This window comes from Amphibalanus amphitrite, unplaced genomic scaffold (assembly GCF_019059575.1).
Source record: "Amphibalanus amphitrite isolate SeventyFive unplaced genomic scaffold, NRLGWU_Aamphi_draft 000029F_arrow, whole genome shotgun sequence".
Classification (NCBI taxonomy): Eukaryota; Metazoa; Arthropoda; class Thecostraca; order Balanomorpha; family Balanidae; genus Amphibalanus; species Amphibalanus amphitrite.
The window spans coordinates 1,699,961-1,718,091 of record NW_024881525.1 but is presented as its reverse complement, the minus strand read 5'-3'; the positions used below and the strand labels follow the sequence as shown (position 1 = coordinate 1,718,091).

At 46.0% G+C, this 18,131-nt stretch overlaps 3 protein-coding genes across 3 annotated transcripts; all 3 read left to right on the top strand.

The window, feature by feature from the left end:
• The first annotated feature begins 1,504 nt into the window (after window positions 1-1,504).
• LOC122366528 lies at window positions 1,505-3,782 on the top strand. The gene is made up of 5 exons (XM_043338895.1): window positions 1,505-1,584; window positions 1,956-2,052; window positions 2,344-2,559; window positions 2,863-3,198; window positions 3,404-3,782. The coding sequence occupies exons 2-5, from the start codon at window positions 1,960-1,962 to the stop codon at window positions 3,548-3,550; spliced, it is 792 nt and encodes a 263-aa protein (XP_043194830.1). The 5' UTR covers window positions 1,505-1,584; window positions 1,956-1,959; the 3' UTR covers window positions 3,551-3,782.
• Window positions 3,783-7,795: 4,013 nt separating this feature from the next.
• Window positions 7,796-10,448, top strand: LOC122366535. The gene is made up of 5 exons (XM_043338908.1): window positions 7,796-8,109; window positions 8,726-8,822; window positions 9,091-9,306; window positions 9,573-9,908; window positions 10,116-10,448. The coding sequence occupies exons 2-5, from the start codon at window positions 8,730-8,732 to the stop codon at window positions 10,260-10,262; spliced, it is 792 nt and encodes a 263-aa protein (XP_043194843.1). The 5' UTR covers window positions 7,796-8,109; window positions 8,726-8,729; the 3' UTR covers window positions 10,263-10,448.
• Window positions 10,449-12,501: 2,053 nt separating this feature from the next.
• Window positions 12,502-15,662, top strand: LOC122366543. The gene is made up of 5 exons (XM_043338918.1): window positions 12,502-12,538; window positions 12,871-12,973; window positions 14,319-14,531; window positions 14,765-15,097; window positions 15,318-15,662. Exons 2-5 carry the CDS (start codon window positions 12,881-12,883, stop codon window positions 15,465-15,467), a joined length of 789 nt encoding a protein of 262 aa, XP_043194853.1. The 5' UTR covers window positions 12,502-12,538; window positions 12,871-12,880; the 3' UTR covers window positions 15,468-15,662.
• The last annotated feature ends 2,469 nt before the right edge of the window (window positions 15,663-18,131 follow it).

The window sequence follows — 18,131 nt, the reverse complement described above, 5'->3', positions numbered from 1 at the left end:
CTTCAAGTGCATGAAGGTATGTGATTTCAATGTTCTTCGATTTCGAGGATGGCGTCTGCATCTTTGGGGTCGAAGAGTCCCTCTGTGTCTTGCAAAAAATAGCCTATATAATGCATCTATGCCTGAGTGGGACGAAAACATCGAACGGTTTTGAAGCTAACGTAGCACTCATATACAACACATCCTTTATGTTTTTACGTACTTTGCTTCATCTATACACTACCTCTAAGAGTTACGTGACACTTATTGTACTGTCTTTGAACATTTGCTCCGTACATCGTATCGTTTCCCTGAATTGAATGCCGATGTCCAATGTGTTCACAGATGAACAGGTTGAGTCGTGCATGAAGCAGGACTTCCGCGAGAATTTCATGCCCGAAATGTTGAAGGACAGCATGGAGATGGGAGCCGAGGAGAGTTTCCAGACCATCATCACCTCAGCCATTCTGGAGGACAGTGAATAATGTTAGCGGAACATTCGATGTCCACCGGGGTCCGCCGAGGACCGCCGTAAATGTGACCAAGAGGGCGAGGCATAATTTGTAATGAGATCATGTAAATGAAGCCTGCGACGCACGTGGTTGTTAGGGCGGCGAGATATCGCCTAGCGTCCTTCTCTGTTCGTCCGCATCGATCACGCATGTCTGTACTTTTCACTATCGTTTATCCTATACTTTCAAACAACGCGACACTCCTATTACGGTTGGCATTGTTTTTTGGAAATATATTTTACCAATTATGTCGTGTTTGTGATTATTAATTCTTTATTTGCTGTTGCTGTTAGATTCGCATCGTAATTGGGGCGCAGCCGAGTTCCTTATGGTCAAAATGACCGCACTTAGTTATCTATAAATGGCCCAATCTTACCAAATGCCGTGAATGCGCATTCACGGCATTTGGTAACATTCAGAACTATTCTACATTCACTTATTCATTCGTTCAGGCAACATTCATAATCACTCACACTGTCAAAATCATTGGACAAGATTAGCTGGATGTAAATAAAAAGGATATATTTGATATCAGTGCAGCAAACTCCGGCCAGTGCTGCCAAATCCTATTTACGGCATTGGTAAGATCGGGCCTGGAGAGATTAAAAGTCGCTTAGATGTGATTGATAGCTCTCTACGAGCTTTTCTAAAGCTCTGATGGTCATTTTACGTAAAGGTCAAAAGTCTATATTTGTCCTAGCTTTTACATTTTTCGCAAGTCGGTGCAAACTTGTGGTTCGATAGAGCTACAGCATCGCGGAAAAGAGCATTTGATACCTACTCAATATTTCCTTTAAAGCTACTTGTCGAAAGTAGCTTTAAACTGCGATCGTCAGCCAGCTGTGTCGCTGTATGGCGCCCTGGTGGAAGCGCTGGGGTTGTCGCTACCCAGTAGCGTTTTTGTCCATCATCCCTCCGCGAATGTGGCGCTCCGCTCCCTCTGTTGACACCGCGGAGGAACGACCTCGCTGTGACGTCAGACGCTGTCCGATGACATCACAGGTTCGGCAGTGCCTCGGGCGCGGCGATGGACCGTATATATGCTGCTCGGGCGACGACGATAGCCAGTCCACCCAAGACCTCCAAGTCATAGGTAAGAATTCATCTTCCCGCGGCCTATAGACCAGATGTCTCGTTCCGTTTACATTTGAATTAACTTCCTTGGGCCTGCTCTCCGATGCGACTTACGCCTTCACATCTTCCCCTGAGTTTTGGGATTTCTTTATTTTGCATTAAACGGCGAACCTCGATAAGGCTATTTCTAGGTACCATTTTGGAATAACAAAAAGGGCTTTTCCTCAGTACCGCTGTAGGCTTAAAAATGTAATATATTCTTCAAAACACTGTGTTCTCTTCGTGTTAATTCTGTGAGGAATCTGTGGGCTTCGAGCGTTGTATGTAGATTTTTTTTCAAAGAAAGTCTCGAACTACTTGATCGACAAATGACTGTTTTTCATTTTTCAGCATCATGAAGCTCCAGATCCTGTTGATCGCCGCCTGTGTGTGCGTCGCTTCGGCGGGCATCCCCAAGAAGCTCTTCAAGAAATATGCCATGAAGAAGGTAAGCAGGGGACATCTAAAGAGAAAAGAGAGGGCATTGCTTTTGTTGTGGAACAAAACGATTGGTTAAGCATTTCAGCTCATTTAAATAATTATGAGAATGATCAACGTTTCTATAACGCAATTCCAAAAGGTTATGCTTGAAAACGCGTGCTCATCATTAAAAGCGGCTATAATAGTGGGCAGTGGCCCAACCCATATGTATGCCAATACTACCAAAAAAGTGTCCACTGCCACAGCTTTGCAACTTCACCAGTCCGTTTCGTTGATGAGCCCATATCGTTCCTCGCAGGTGATGGAGAGCTGTTTCGGCGAACAGGTGCTCTCTGACCTGAAGGCGGAGGTCGCCGCTGCTTGTGAGAAGTGCCACGGTCGTCAGGGACCTGCCCTGCCTCAGCTTCGTAACCGGCTGCAGGCCATGCTGGCCGGCTCAGAGCTGGGGCAGCCCCAGCCGTCTCTGTACTCGCAGAACGTGCAGTACGTGGCCATTCCCGTCCAGTTCCAGCCGGTACGTCTTCTCTTCATTTGCACCAGTTTTGGTTTAGCTTTTGAGATGCAATACTGAGCTACGAAATGCGACGACATTTGCGATTGTTAAATGGTATTTTGGTTTGAAGTTGTGTCGTTTTAACTTTCAAAAAATCAAATAGCCTTATTATACCTATTTTGTTTATAGAATATCTACGTTTTTCAAGCCTCGTTTCAGTTCAGCATTCAAGTGTAACCTAACCTCCATCATGCAATTATTATTACTCTTTTTTTACAAGGAGTATCCAGGCTGCTCACAGATCTTCGAACCGACCTTCCACAGGTGCAGGCTCAGCGCCGCTGGAGGCGCGACGCGCACCACGGCAAGTTCGGCGCCGCCAAGCTCATGCGCCTGCGCAACAAGATCTCTTCCATGGTCGGCAACGTCACCTGCGTCATGCAGGAGATGAACATGCTGACCGCCGACAACGAGGTCAACTACGACTCCATCAAGGCTCGCTTCTCGGCGCTGCCGGTGTCGAAGGGACTGGTGGCCGACCTGGAGGAGAGTGTTGAGGAGTGCCGCCAGTTCTCCTCTTGCCTGCCCGAGTCCATCTTCGAGAAGACTCCGATCACCGCCGGTTTTGGAAAGCAGGTCGCCTTCTTCAGGTGCATGAAGGTTAGTGTCTCATGCCAGTACACTATTAGTTAGTTTGCCTGATTTCGTTTATTTAGCTTTTGAATCAAACGCATGAGTAAGATTTTATCGCAATTTTCTTCAACCCATTAGGTGAAAACAACAGCGTACATGTTTTGCCAACATCCACCATGTGAATCAGTGTATCCTGAATCCATGCTGAGATTTTGCTCTGGTTTGCCAACAGAATGCCAAGATCGGAGCGTGCATGAAGAAGGACTTCCGTGAGCAGTACCTTCCGGAGCTTATGAAGGACGACGTGAATGTGGACGGCGAGGAGAGCTTCCAGACCATCATCACCTCGGCCATTCTGGAGGAGGACAGCATGATGTAAACTGCTGACTCAAAACTTAAGAACGAAGATCGAAGAAGATGGCGACCGGACCTCGCCATGTCTTTGGCCCTGTTCTACTGTGCTGTCAGAAAGGAGGGCATTTTCGTGTTTTTCATGTGATTTCCATTTAAATTGACGTGTTCCCATTCCGCAGCTGACCCTAAACTGAAAATGAATGTTTTTGTCGGTAGTTAAACTGTTTTGAAAAGAAAAAAAAGAAAAACAAAAATAACGTTTTGAGTTGATTGTCATTGACACTTATGGACTTAGGCGATGCCGAAACATCCGCAGCAAAACCACCTTCATCACGGCATAGACAATACACAGCTACAACACTTTTATCAGTGGCTTCTGGCAGGAGCCGGATACACTAATTTTGCTTCTGTTAGCAACCCTTTAAAGTTGAGAAAAATATTTTGTCACAATTCGTAGTTTTTAATGTTAATTTCTTATGATATAGGTGTATTGTGTTTCACGGTTTTTCTGATTGCGGGCTTGGTGCATAGTCAAAAACTAATTAGTCGAAAACAAACTTAGCACTGCTAACATATGAGCCAAAGGTGTCACCCGTTAGCACCAACGATTCCTGCTATTTTAGCAATGCAGTGACATTACAGGAACATATCAAAGGTCTTTTTCAATTACTTTCTTACGTTAATATTTTTTTCTTCATTCATTTTTTTTTTCTATTAGGAGCAAACAATTAATTTTTCAGTGAAGTTTTGATAACAATGCTCAAGGAAACGTTGCACCGTCCTACAGGGAATAAGAGTCAATTAAAAAAGAAGTTGAAAAGAAATTTGAAACATCTATTAAAGGGAGATAATGACCTTTTTCCACAAAATCTGAGTTAGGACCATTTTCTGACAAAACACAACAAGTTATAATGTAAATTAAAACCATTTTGCTCAATTCTGTACCTTGCCGCAAATATCTCAACTTGAAGTCACGTTAGCGGGGAGCGCTGAAAATGACAGTTGAATAAGTACTTACATCACTTTTTGGTACTTGCATGTAATTTTGTAAAATGAGCGTATTCCTTACATTTGATCTTCATCACATCTAGTTAGTTAATGGTCGTCTATAGTGCCTTCAAAAGATATTCATGGTTTGGGGGTGGTTTATGTCTAAATTTACGCAACTATTTTTCCTGTTCATCATCTGACGCCATATGCTGCTATTTTAGTAGCAACGACTCAATTTTGAATCGGTCCCGCCGACTGCACAATAAAAGAAGATAAATACAACACTTTTGCGGCATCACTGAAAAACTTATGCAGTACTGTTATCAAAATTCTCATAACACCGTTCGACAAACCTGAAGTCTTTTTGAAATAAATATGCTTGTATTTTTCGCTTCAGGCTCTGACGCCAAAATAATGAATTTCGTAGTCGCAATCGCAAGATTTGGCTGCGTTTCTGGCGCATGCCGTTCATTTGTGGCGCAAAATAATGTTGGAAACAAAGAAGAATAGGCACTATGTACCCCCGAATTAGAATCTAATTAATTCTAAACCGAATTAACTCTTATTCAAATTAGAATCCTTACAACCAAGCAACGACAAGGCGATAACATAAACAAAAACCCAAGCGTCGCTGTTTGTAATAAAATCGCATATACTGCGACTTTTTTTATAGAGAAGGACAACGCATTTCGGTGGGTGTTACAAGTACTGCAAGTACTGCTTCTTTTTTGCAAAAATAAAAACCTTTTTCACATACGAAAATGTGCTAGGAAATTTTCATATTTTATAGAAACCACAGTAGAAATAGTATAGATGTCGAGTAATTTTTATTTAAGAAAAAGAAAGCTCATTATCTCCCTTTAACGAGGTAGCTGACGATGAAACTTGATCTATCGTTAAACACCGAGCACCCACCTGGAAAGGCCCACTTCCATGTGTTATGGAAGGGGTGCTACCGCACATCCGCACTGTGCACTGTGCAGGTCCCACTTATTCATTTGAAAAGCACTGAGCCGATTGCGCTAAAAGATGGTCCGTCGATAGAGTCACAGCATCGCAGGAAAAAGCATTCGCGGATAGTTCTTCTAAGCTCTTTTGCTGATACATCCTCAGCTTTGGACAACGATTAGTGGTTTGGCATCAAGAGAGTAAAATAGTCAAAGTCTGCGTGTTCTGTGAAAATGTTTTTTTTTTCCTGCAACACGTTTTGATACAGAGATTGTAAGTGACATCCACTTTACAAGCTTGGTTTTACCATGCATCGCTCTATGTGTCGAAGGAGTTTATCTTTAAAATGTTAATCTGACATTTTGACCTTTGAGCTAGGCCACCGTAGGGGAATGTGGGGAAAGACAGCCACCCTAACTTTGGAGCCATTTTCGGTCGGTTATAAATAGCATAGAGATGCAAAAATTGAGTGAAACCCTTCTTTAGACATTTTACCTCCATTTGCCAGAGGATGTTTTTTCATGCCAAAATACCAACTTTGAAATTTGAGCTTTTTGACGTTTTCGACCTCACCTCGACAAGAACATAGCCCGAAGTAGTCCAGACGGTCACCTAACCCACACCACTAAAGGGACCCTTCCACCTTAAAAAAGCTAATGAACTGGCATCATGTGTTGTATCGTGGTTCAGAAAGAGCAAAAATGAATCTGTACCAAATTTCACCGAAAAATATTTCCAGTTTTTTTTTAAGGTATTAGACTTCTCTTTTTGATTATTTTTGGGCCTTTTGAGTGCTTATAACGTTAGTATAATATAAATTATAGTCTACGCTGACCTCATAAAGTAAGAAAGACAATCCAAATGCATTAGTCCCTCTGAATTCTAGTGCTGCAGACTTTGAAATCAACTATTTCCTAGTTGAGGCATTTTTCAATGTTGTGACTTGTGAGAACCCGGACCAGTAATTGTGAGCCAGGGATCCCAATTTGGCTATTTCAACTCAAAACTCATGTTAAGGCGGGATGGTCACTCAAAAGTTGAAATGTAAAATTGGACACAGTGTTCATCACTTGATCCTAGTAAACTAGGGTTCATCATGACCCTTAGGGACCTGATCAGTGACCTCATTTAGCAAAATATGTGTAAAAAAAATATAGCGCACCAGCGACGAGTTAGTGTTTAGATAACATGCTTTATGCTCGATGTTATAACACGTTTTTTATAATGCCAGTGACCGATCAAAAATGTGGCCTTGGACCTGATCTGTAACGTTATCGGTTAGATCTAGGTGAATGAAATCCGGGCAAGTGGTATTTCCCCAGGTGGGTCACCGTTTTTATTTTGAAAATCGGTCGGTAACATTCGGAGGTCTTGGGGGGGGGGGGATCCCATACGCTCCCCGCAAAGGGTGGTACGGTCCGCTAATAGCCCTACCGGGAGTGGACTAAAAAATGTCAAATGTCAAACGATTTATATAATATGCCGAGCATTGTATGAGCACCATACTTTGTACATGTAACATACCCCGCCAGTTGCTGGGGTGGGGGAGGGGTTCGTTGCTTTTTCTCCGCGGTGTAGCTATAAGCCAAAGAAAAAAAACGGCGCGCTGCCGACGCTCCAAATTGTAGGAACCTATAGACAATTGCTTAAAGGTTATTGTGACGAAATTTCACAAAATTGGTCTTAATTTTTTTTTTTTTTTTGCCTATGGAGGTTTGAGTGGCATCATTATTTCTTAGTTTTCGACCGAAACGGCATATGCTAAAAAAATCATTTAAAATCTCAGAACAGACCGTACAGACAGGCCATAAATGCCACAAGACTGCCCATGACATAAACAAACAAATGGCTATCTTCGACTTCTAATTATCGTTCCACATTTCCCAAAATCTTAATCTGTATCTTGGCAAATTCTTGTAACTACTTAACGAGGCAGGACTATGATGCATGCATTTCTTAGATTGATCTTTTTGACCAAAGACGTGCTCGTATGCTAAAATTAATGTCACCGTCGTAATCTCCGCCCAAAAATGTCCATAAACATGCTGTTGTTACGTCATATGTCATATCATATCATGTTAAGTCGTGTCACATGCATCATATATAATATATCACACATCACATGTCAAATATGTCATATTTTGCGAATACCACTCTTGATTTTCGGGTATTTGTGCGTATCTGATTAACCTGACCTTGACCCTGAGTTGACCTGTGCTTGATGGACCTGTCACTAGTGCAGCACTTAGGTAATTGAAGGATTGCGCGGATTGCGCACGTCTTAATAGAGCTTATGACAAGGGACGCACAGTTCGAGGATCTAAAGTCCCATAACAAAAAGTTTGCCATACAAGTTCAGCCAGCAATGCCAGTTTGTTGTGCCTTCGACTGCGACTGTCAGGCCGGTGTCGCTGTGGAGGCCACCGACACACCGGTGGCAATGCTGGGGTTGTCGTTACCCAGCTATCGTACGCCTGATGTTTGTCCATCAGGTGTCAGGCATCTGCAAAAGTGGCGCTCCTCTGTTGACACCGCGAAGGACGACCTCCCTGTGACGTCGGCAGGGCCTCCGGCGCGGCGGTGGGCAGTATATATGCTGCTCGTGCTACAACGATAGCCAGTCCAGCCAAGACCTCTCAGTCATAGGTAAGGTGCTTCATCTTCTCTTCACTTGTAAAGGAGACGTGTTGTTCCTGGTGCAGCCCTGAGCTTCCTTTGGCCTCCTCTCTGACTTGAACCTTGTCTAACTTGTTAGCCTTGATTGTGGACTTCACATAAAATGCTGAACCTTGAAAAGGACGTTTCTAGGTATTAAGGTATTAAGGTATTAGGTATAAGGTATCAAGGTATTATTTTCCAGGTATTAAGTGGTTGGTTGCCAACATCACAATCATCGATCTGCATTGATGAATACGTTAATGGCTGTTGAAAATCACTACCGAAATGTGTGCACGAACCCTTTTCTCATTTCTATTGAGTCATTTTACAGGAGTGTCTCTGTCAATTGAAGTTATTACACCAAAAGCACATAGGCTGACCAACCACTCTTTTGCTGGAGGGCCGTACCATTTTGAATAGCAGGAAGGGGCTTATAGGTGCAGCGCTTAGGCTGGAAGCTTGACATGTAACTTGCTGTTGCAAACACTCGATTCTCTTTGCGTTCACGCTTTGAGAGAGCTAATAGCTAAAAGCTTTGTAGAAGTTTTCCGCGAAATCTCCAAACTGCTTCCTCGACCGACGACTGCTTTTTCTCGTCTTTCAGCATCATGAAGTTCCAGATCTTGTTGATCGCCACCTGTGTGTGCGTCGCTTCGGCGGGCATCCCCAAGAAGCTCTTAAAGAAATACGCCATGAAGAAGGTAAGCAGGGGACGCCTAGAGAGAGAAGCCATGTAACTACTTTTTGTGGAACAGGATGATTCGTTAGACCTTGCAGTAGATTATAACATTTTGAGAATGATCAACTTCTCATGTTTCCAAAACATCATGCTTCAAAGCGCATGCTATCATTTAAAGCAGAATAGTGGTTCAACCGATATGCCAAAACTGCGAAAAAACTGCCCGCTGCCACAGCTTTGCAACTTCACCAAAGTTCGTTTCGTTGATCAGCCCATATCATTCCTCGCAGGTAATGGAGAGCTGTTTCGGCGAACAGGTGATCTCTGACCTGAAGGAGGAGTTGGCCGCTGCCAGCGAGAAGTGTCATGGTCGTCAGGGACCTGCCCTGCCTCAGCTTCGTGACCGGCTCCGGTCTATTCTGACTGGCTCGGAGCTGGGGCAGCCCCAACCGTCTCTGTACTCGCAGAACGTGCAGTACGTGGCCATCCCCGTCCAGTTCCAGTCGGTACGTCTTCTCTTCATTTGCACCAGTTTCGGTGCAGTTTTCGAGAGGCAACTAAGTTATAAATGCCTACAAAATTTGCGACTTTTGAATGATATTTTGGTTTGAAGTTTTTTTTTTTTGGTTTAACAAATAACGAGGTTTTTCAAGTGTCCTTTCAGTTCTGCATTCAAGTGTAACCTAACCTCCTGCATCATGCAATTATTATTACTCTTCTTTTACAAGGAGTATCCAGGCTGCTCACAGATCTTCGAACCGACCTTCCACAGGTGCAGGCTCAGCGCCGCTGGAGGCGCGACGCGCACCACGGCAAGTTCGGCGCCGCCAAGCTCATGCGCCTGCGCAACAAGATCTCTTCCATGGTCGGCAACGTCACCTGCGTCATGCAGGAGATGAACATGTTGACCGCCGACAACGAGATCAACTACGACTCCATCAAAGCTCGCTTCTCGGCGCTGCCGGTGTCGAAGGGACTGGTGGCCGACCTGGTGGAGAGTGTTGAGGAGTGCCGCCAGTTCTCTTCCTGCCTGCCCGAGTCCATCTTCGCCAAGACTCCGATCGCCGCCGGCTTTGGAAAGCAGGTCGCCTTCATCAAGTGCCTGAAGGTCAGTGCCTATGTCTGTTCACCATAAACACTGTGTCTGATTTCGCTTATTTAGCTTTAGTGATACGTGAAAGCGTGATTACGATAGTAACATTATAACGTTCAACCCAATAAGTGAAAATAACGGCGCACATGTTTCGCAAACGACAATCATGTGAGTCGGTGTATCCTGAATCCTTGCTGAGATTGTGCTCTGGTTTGCCAACAGATGGCTAAGATCGAGGCGTGCATGAAGAAGGACTTCCGCGAGCAGTACCTGCCGGAGCTGATGAAGGGCGGCATGAACGTGGACGACGAGGAGAGCTTCCAGACCATCATCACCTCGGCCATTCTGGAGGAGGACAGTGACATGTAAACTGCTCACTCAAGACTTAAGAACGATGATTGAAGGTGGCGACCGGACCTTGCCATGTCTTTGGCCCTGTTCTACTGTGCTGTCAGAAAGGAGGGCATTTTCGTGTTTTTCATGTTAATCCCACTTACAAAATGTGTTTTCATGTCGCAGTTGACCCTGAACTGAAAATAAACGCTTTCGTCAATAGCTGACTCTTAAAATATAAAATATATGACTCTCTTAAAATATAAAAATAATATCGTGAATTGAATGACGCTTCAGCGAGTTATATCATGCCATAACCATTGAAAGCGAAAGCATCAGCGAAATCCACCTTCATCACGGCATACCATGTCTACTCTACGTTAGGTTGTAGGCCTGTAGCTTCTGACATGAGGCGAACACCTACACACATTGCACTTCCTCAGGCGAATCTAGAAGACGTAGAAAAAAATAGATCTCGTTGCCTATTAATTTTGATTGCTTATAATAGCCTGCTGAGTCTCACATCCTACTGACTGTCGCTTTGATATATTGCAAAAAAGTTAGAAAACAACTTAGATCTGCTAACAGGCAGACGTTAGCACCCAGTAGCACCAACGATGCCTACTTATTATTTAAGCTATGTAGTGACAGTACAGGATTAATTTCAAAGGTCCTTTTTCGACTACTTTTCTTTGTGAGTATTTTTTTTTTAATTGATATCTACACTTACTATTAGAAAATAGTCAGTTTTAAAATTCCTTTTAATAATCACGGTCAAAGAAACGTGTACCACATTAGATTAGTCGCACTTTAATCAAAATTAATCAAAATGGAATTTAAGCACATTTGTTTATGGTGCCCTAAAACTTGATCTATCGTGGATCAATAGGTCCGACCGGGGAATGCACTTTTTTACGTGTAACGGAAGGAAATGATGCTACCGCACCTTCGGATACGCACTGTGCAGAGCCCACTTGTACCTGTGAAAAAAAAGACACTGTGCATTGTGCAAAAACCCTGTGCATGGGCATTTGTGTTGTGTGCTTTTATCGTAATTTTTAAGCATTTTTTAGGTCATAGCATGATGTTCTTTTACCCACTTCATCGCCATCTTTTATTGACTCAGTGCCATGACTCCGGTCATAGGTAGAGGACGGCCACTACGAAGTAAATAAATAAATAAATAAATAAATAAATAAATAAATAAATAAACACTGAACCAATTGCGCTAAAAGTTGGTACAGCGTAAAGAAACAGCTAGTTAGGTAGCCCGCAAAAGTCAGATGGGGCCTCACTTTGCATGTGCGCGGTAAAGGTTTTACACGCATGAGACAGATGGGTCTCACCCGCAGAGCCACCCTCCTTTGGCAGGGCCAAATGAGCGTGCCGAAGAGGGTCTCAGATGCCGAAGAGGGTCTCATGGCAGCCAATGCTAGGCCTACGAGAGCCTCAGCCCTCAAGTAAACCCACGCCGACATTCCACATAAGTTAGAGTATATCTCACAGTCACATCCGGCCATACTCGTGAACCGGTGCCAGCGACACTGACCGCCAAAATGACAGAATGCGAAACTGAGCCCACGCATGAGTGAAATTTACTTCCTATGGCGCAAGAACGACCTTTCATTAAACGAGAAAATGAATTCTACAAAAAGTTGTGTAGGATTTTTGTTCGATCTGAAAAGGTGGAGCCAAAATGGAGTATGGCCACACCTTTCACCACCGAAGGGGGGGGGCATGGCTCCCGTGCCCCCCCCCCTGGGACCGCCTATGCCCTTCTAAAGCCCGTTTGCCCCCCCCCCCCAAAAAGACCCGAGTTTTAACATTATACCTATGGCGGTGCATGGAAAGAGAAGGGCCATTTCCGCCGTTTGCCCCCCCCCCCACCACCACAAAAAAAAACGTTCGGCTGGATCCGCCCATGCCCGCTGGTTTTGGAATACATCACTTACTTTGGAATGATCGGTGATCACGTTCGCAAGTGATGTTTTCCTATTGATGTAAAAAAAACAGTATTGTCACTGCCTTCTATCCCTTGGAGCAGAACTGACGCTGCCTCCGATTACAGAGCGGTCACCATGCTTGGTCTCCCCTCCCCTCCCCCCCACACACACAAAACGGCTGCCCATTCAGAGTGTTCCGCTCCGGCGGCGTGGGCAGGATGATGACTCGCGTGACGTCACCGCCTCTGGTGTTAATGGCCTCGGGTGCGTCTCACCCCAGCGATCGCCGCGGGTCCTATAAAAGACCACCTCCCGGTGGCGTCCCCACTCAGTCGTGGGACCACAGCCCTCCGCGTTCTTGTCATCTAGGTGAGCCACGGCCACGGTCAGCCTCCGGCCGGCAGCTTAGAAGTCGTGTGTTTTCGTAACCAACGCGTTTTATTCTTGTTTACGTTGTAGAGATGTCAATCAGATACCAACTTTTTGGTATACCGATTCCAAACCGATACCAACTTGGTATTTGGTATTTCGATCCTAATGCTGTTGGTATTTTGTTGGTATTACGAATCCCGCTTATGTATAAGAGGATATAAATTTGGTAAAAAGTTGACATTTCCCTCACGTTTCTAAATTGGTTTGGTTTCGGTATTTAGCTAATCAGATGTTGATTAATTCTTATTTACCATTTTCACCGTTTTCAGAATCAGCATCATGAAGCTCCAAATTCTCCTTCTGGCTGCTTGTGTATGCATCGCTTCGGCGGGCATTCCAAAGAAGTTGCTCAAGAAATATGCGATGAAGAAGGTAAGCGTTCGTTGTGCTATCGTACTTGTAGGTAAATGCATGATACCTTGGTCATTTAAATTGACAAATGGGAGTACCTAGGTATTAACACGCGCACCGACGGGGGGGCGGATATCCCCCCTGAGGTTTTTCACGGATAGCGGGAAAACCGCGGCGCGCTAAGCGCCGCGAAATTTGGTACGACTATTCTCTCATCAATTTTACATATGGTGTGCAAGTTTGAACCTCCTAACTTTTAAGGTCAGGTCACCAGGTCACTTTGAATGACCCAACCTCAAGTCACTTTTTTGCAACTTTGTCATCGTGCCAGAGCTACAGTAGATGTCGGAGGCCTTTGAAAGTCGCAGGATGATGTTATTAGGTCATTAGTAGCTACAATTTGTATATCTCGGAATTTTGATGTCGGTGACCTAAGGTGAGGTGAATTTCGCGACCTCCCCATTATAAGTTAATGGGGGAAAAATCAACTCCCTGTTTTTACCACTAATTACTAAAACGGGTCGGAATGGCCCCATATACCATACATGACTTCATATACGATCAACCTTCACTACCTTGAGGTCTGTTTTGCTGTTGGGCAGCTGTAAGGTCATGTGACGTCATCAAAGGTCACCAGTGTTTTTTTTTGCCAATAACTCCGTACAGGAAGAAGATACAGCCGCGCGGATGGTCTCATTGTGTTCAGCTCGTCAAGACGCATCGAATGATATACATGATAACCTCGAGGTCACGTGACCTGAGGTCAACCTTTGACCTTGACCTTTCGAGGTCAACATATATAACATTCGATGCGGATTGACGAGAGGATCACGATGATGCCCTTAGTGTGTTCCTATCATGACTAATTCGAAAGTTATTCGAGAAAAACTCTCTCCTTATCTAGCGCCGCCATTTTGACTTTTTCGACCCCTGTGACGTCATCTTTGACCTGACCTGAAAATGATCTTTGTAAAAATTGTAGATCTTGTCTGTGCGTATCCGATGCCGTTTACCGCTTGTCGCTATCTTGCTTCGTTCTCGAGATCTCCGGGGGGGCGGTCATCCGCCCCCCCCCCCCCCCGGTCGGTACGAAGTTGGCGCAGACCCCCGTCGGTGCGCGGGTTAAAATTCTTGCGCATTTTTATTGTAAATTAAGCACGTCAAATCAGTTATTTTCATGGCATTTAAGCTTGTTCTTGTGCGGCTATTTATCTATTTCACATATGAGGTAGTTTACGACAATATTTTGAAAGTTCAAGCTTCACATGCTTACCAACTGACTCTATCTGACCTGGATCACCTGATCTGACACCCGACATTTCCAGCTCTATAACTAGTAACTACGCCACCATTTGCGTACCACCAGATTATGGAGAGCTGTTTCGGCGAGCAGCTGATGGCCGACATCAAGGCCGAGGTGGAGGCGGCCTGCGACAAGTGCGCCGGCCAGCAGGGGCCCGAGATGCCGCAGCTGCGTGGTCAGATGGCGGCCATGCTGGCCGGCTCCGAGTACACCTCCCGGCCGGCCAGCTACGCGCACAGCGTCCAGTATGTGCCCGTCCCCGTCCAGTTCCGGCCGGTGAGTGCCGTGCCGTGGCGTGGGGGTCTGGCGAGGACAGCAGGGACTCACAGGATGTCAGGACATAATAACAGAGGATGGAGTGATTTTTTGCTGGTTGATATCTTTATCAGTCGATATAGAACTGAGTGTTAACCGTTAAACTTTGTGGCAGGCATCTTGCCATCATATAAATATCAGCTACTGAGAGCACTGATTGCTTAGACCTTCAATCTGTGTGGTCACATCTCCAGGTATCCTACCAGCGTCGCTGGAGGCGCAGCGCAGATGGCCACATCACCGCCGACAAACTGGAGCAGATGAGGGCCAAGATCGCCTCCCTCGTCGGCAACATGACCTGCGTGCTGCAGGAGCTCAAGTTCCTCGACTCTGACAAGCAGGTGGATTTCCCGTCGATGAAGCGCAGGATCATGGACCTGCCCCTGCCGAAGGAGATGACGGACGACCTGTGCGACGGTTTGGACAAGTGCCGCGACTTTGCCTCCTGCATCCCCAGCTCCATCTTCGAGAAGTCTCCCATTATGGCCGGCTTCGGCAAGCAGATGGCCTTCTTCAAGTGCTTCGAGGTACGTCCAGTGTTGCTGACGCTGCAGTCATTATTACGACGGCCCGTAACAAACTAACGATAGGCGAAACTGTCTCTTTCCCATTCGGTTTTTGTATATTTTTTTTTTTGCAAAGTATGATGGCCGTAGCTGTTTTAGCGGTTCTTTTTCACTCTGCCTCTCTGCGTTACGGTATGGTGTTGTGTGTATTGCAGCGTATGACCCGTCCCGCCGTTTTCAGATGGTGAAGGTGGAATCGTGCATGAAGCAGGACTTCCGCGACGATTACTTCCCGGCGCTGTTGCGGAGCGGCCTGAACCTGGACTCGGAGGAGAGCTTCCAGACCATCATCACCTCCGCCCTGCTGGAGGAGCACAGTGAGATGATGTGAGCGAGGACACAGGACAGCAGCAGCAGAGTTGGATCGGCAGACAGCGGGAGGGGCATTGGAGAACACTGGTGTGAAACAGGGAAAATTCCCATTTTTCATGATAAACCTGTTGCTAATGCTACCTGAGGTTCGTTAAAGGGCATTGTTGCGCTAATGACACGACTTGGTCTCCAGAAATACATGAATTATCTGAAACGGAGTCTATCTGAAGCTGCTATTGATCGGTTGAATTGTAACGGAAATAAGTTGTGATATTTTATCTTGGAAGGATGTGATACAGTCCGATACCGTAAGTGTAGTAGAAAACGGAGAATCAATTCCAATGATATTTCAGAAACATTTGAAATGCTGCGTGTTTGTCATGAAACGCCAGAAAATATTTCGAATGAGTTGGGACAGCGTTTCCAAAGAAATGTTTAAGTATCGCACTTACATACTTCTACCCTGGGATCTAGTACCTGTTGGTTTTTCGTTGTTCCCTCGAAAAACCATTTGTTCAGCCGCAAATATATTTAGCGCTAGATGTATGTACGAATGAACAGAAACATCAATTACATACAACATGGCAGGCTACGGCAGGCTCCTTTGAATGATCACTGCTCCGTGACCACTCCGGCGGCCCGCCTTCCGCCCGGCCATCTACCCAGATTATTCGCTGGGTTTTCACAGCGTGTGACATGTACGCTAAGCTACCGCGATGGAAGCGGAGGATATTTCTCCAATGTTGTTACCACCGGTGTGCCGTTTCGGCAGGGAATTAATTGGTCCTTCCGTATGTGGGCAGACGGTGGGGCTGGTCGAGCCTCTGGCACTGGTCCCGCACAAAGCTTTTCTATAAGCAGCGCGCAGTTTGGCGTTCAGCAGACCGTAGGCCCAGCCCTCGAAGATGAAGGCCAGCAGGCGCACCTGGTGCAGGAAGCCGTTCACCTTGGGCATCGGGTACCAGCGGCTGACGAAGCGGATGATCGGGGCGACGATGTCCATTGTCACTGTCAGCGAGAGCACGGCGATGATCTTCTTGAAGGCGCGGAAGTTGCTGAAGAACTTTTGATCCTCAGTGGGGACGAGAAAGCCTCCACGACGCGTTCTTTCTTCGATGAGGTTCTTCATGACGCGGTGACCGGCGGCACCTGTATAAACCAGCAGACAGGCGGTGGCCAGGGAGAAGGTGATCAGCTGCATTTCGAACACGATCGTGTACACGTTGGCGAGCGCACTCTCCCAGCGACACTCGGGAAACAGCAGCGTAGTGTTGGTGCTGTTCAGCGCGTTGTCGGCGAATGTCTCCATGTCGAAGATGTTGACCAGAAGACCAAAGACGATCTGGACAGACCATGTGAGCCAAGTAGCGGCTAACATCCACGGCAAAGCGCGCTTCATGATGGTGAAGTGGCGCAGAGGATAGAATACAGCCACGAACTGATCCAGCGCCATGCAGACCTGGCCTGCCTTGAAGGCGATGCCGAACCCGAATCCGATGTACTGCAGGGATCTGCACAGGCCGGTGATGTCCAGGCGGATAAGGTCGTAGATTCCGATGAGTATGATGGCCAGTCCGTCCATGGCACACGCCAGAGACATGTTACCGGCGAGCGCCGCCATTGGTTCGTCCCAGAGACGGCGGTCGTTGAGCACCACGAACAGAGGCACGGCAAAGTTGGTGGCCAGCACGGTACCCACGATCGTCTTCATCCAGATGTACATCATGTTGTATGAGAACGTACGCCCGACTGCCCTGCAGGGATAAATGGCTGTCCGTCTCCCCGCTGCCGCCTCCTTTATAAGACTGTGCGACTGGTATCGAGTCCAGGAGTCTTGAGCGCGTTTGCGTTCTCAGAACAGCGAAGTGGTCCTTGAAGGATGTGTGTTGTGTAAAGCCTTCCGAGCAATGTATTATATGCACCGTACCGTTTTTGTGTAACTTGTCGACATAAATCAATTGCTCTCCCAGCCTCTTGGAGGCCAATTATGTTTTTTTCCTCTCGTGTGCTTTCATTAAGCCGGAATTACAGCAGAATATAGCCCATGCACGAAAGGTTTTAGTAGCTTTTATAGTTGCGCCATTGCCCGCAATGTGCGCATCTATCACTCATACTATTTTGTGAAATCGTACACGAACCCTCGCCGACCGAGAGGGAGGAGAAGGGCCGAGGGGGCATGTGCCGCCCCTGATGTAATCGAAGTTTTTCCTTAATAACTTTCGATCAAATTGACCTAGCGAGTCGGAAAAGCCACCAATGGACTCAAAACGATCTGACGAATCGAATGATACACAACATGACATCAAGTAAGCTTTGTGACCTGAGCAACTTTGACCTGACCTTTCCCATGATGTTGTCACCCCAATTTGATCTAACAAATTATTAACCCGCGCCGTGCTGGGGGGGGCGTTTTTACACCCCCCCCCTCAGGTTTTTCGCGAATATCTCAAAAACGGCGGCGCGCAGCGCCGCCGTTTTTGGTACACGTGTTCCTACATCATTTCCGCACATGTTGTGAAAATTTCAGACCTAGGCCGTTCAAGGTCAGGTCACCAGGTCACGTCAAGTGACCTTACCTCAGAAAAAGTTCAAAGGCTCGCTATAGCTACACCGACTGAACGATCACTTTGAAACTTTCAGCGATTGATATGAGTAACAGTATGTATAAAATGTATATCTCGGA

Bases quoted from the DNA above. Each gene is read 5' to 3' on its own strand.
- LOC122366528 (XM_043338895.1), top strand. From the start codon at position 1,960: ATGAAGCTCCAGATCCTGTTGATCGCCGCCTGTGTGTGCGTCGCTTCG. The intron at 2,053-2,343 runs GTAAGCAGGGGA...CGTTCCTCGCAG, and splicing joins AGAAATATGCCATGAAGAAG to GTGATGGAGAGCTGTTTCGG. The intron at 2,560-2,862 runs GTACGTCTTCTC...GACCTTCCACAG, and splicing joins TTCCCGTCCAGTTCCAGCCG to GTGCAGGCTCAGCGCCGCTG.
- LOC122366535 (XM_043338908.1), top strand. From the start codon at position 8,730: ATGAAGTTCCAGATCTTGTTGATCGCCACCTGTGTGTGCGTCGCTTCG. The intron at 8,823-9,090 runs GTAAGCAGGGGA...CATTCCTCGCAG, and splicing joins AGAAATACGCCATGAAGAAG to GTAATGGAGAGCTGTTTCGG. The intron at 9,909-10,115 runs GTCAGTGCCTAT...GTTTGCCAACAG, and splicing joins CCTTCATCAAGTGCCTGAAG to ATGGCTAAGATCGAGGCGTG.
- LOC122366543 (XM_043338918.1), top strand. From the start codon at position 12,881: ATGAAGCTCCAAATTCTCCTTCTGGCTGCTTGTGTATGCATCGCTTCG. The intron at 12,974-14,318 runs GTAAGCGTTCGT...GCGTACCACCAG, and splicing joins AGAAATATGCGATGAAGAAG to ATTATGGAGAGCTGTTTCGG. The intron at 15,098-15,317 runs GTACGTCCAGTG...CGCCGTTTTCAG, and splicing joins CCTTCTTCAAGTGCTTCGAG to ATGGTGAAGGTGGAATCGTG.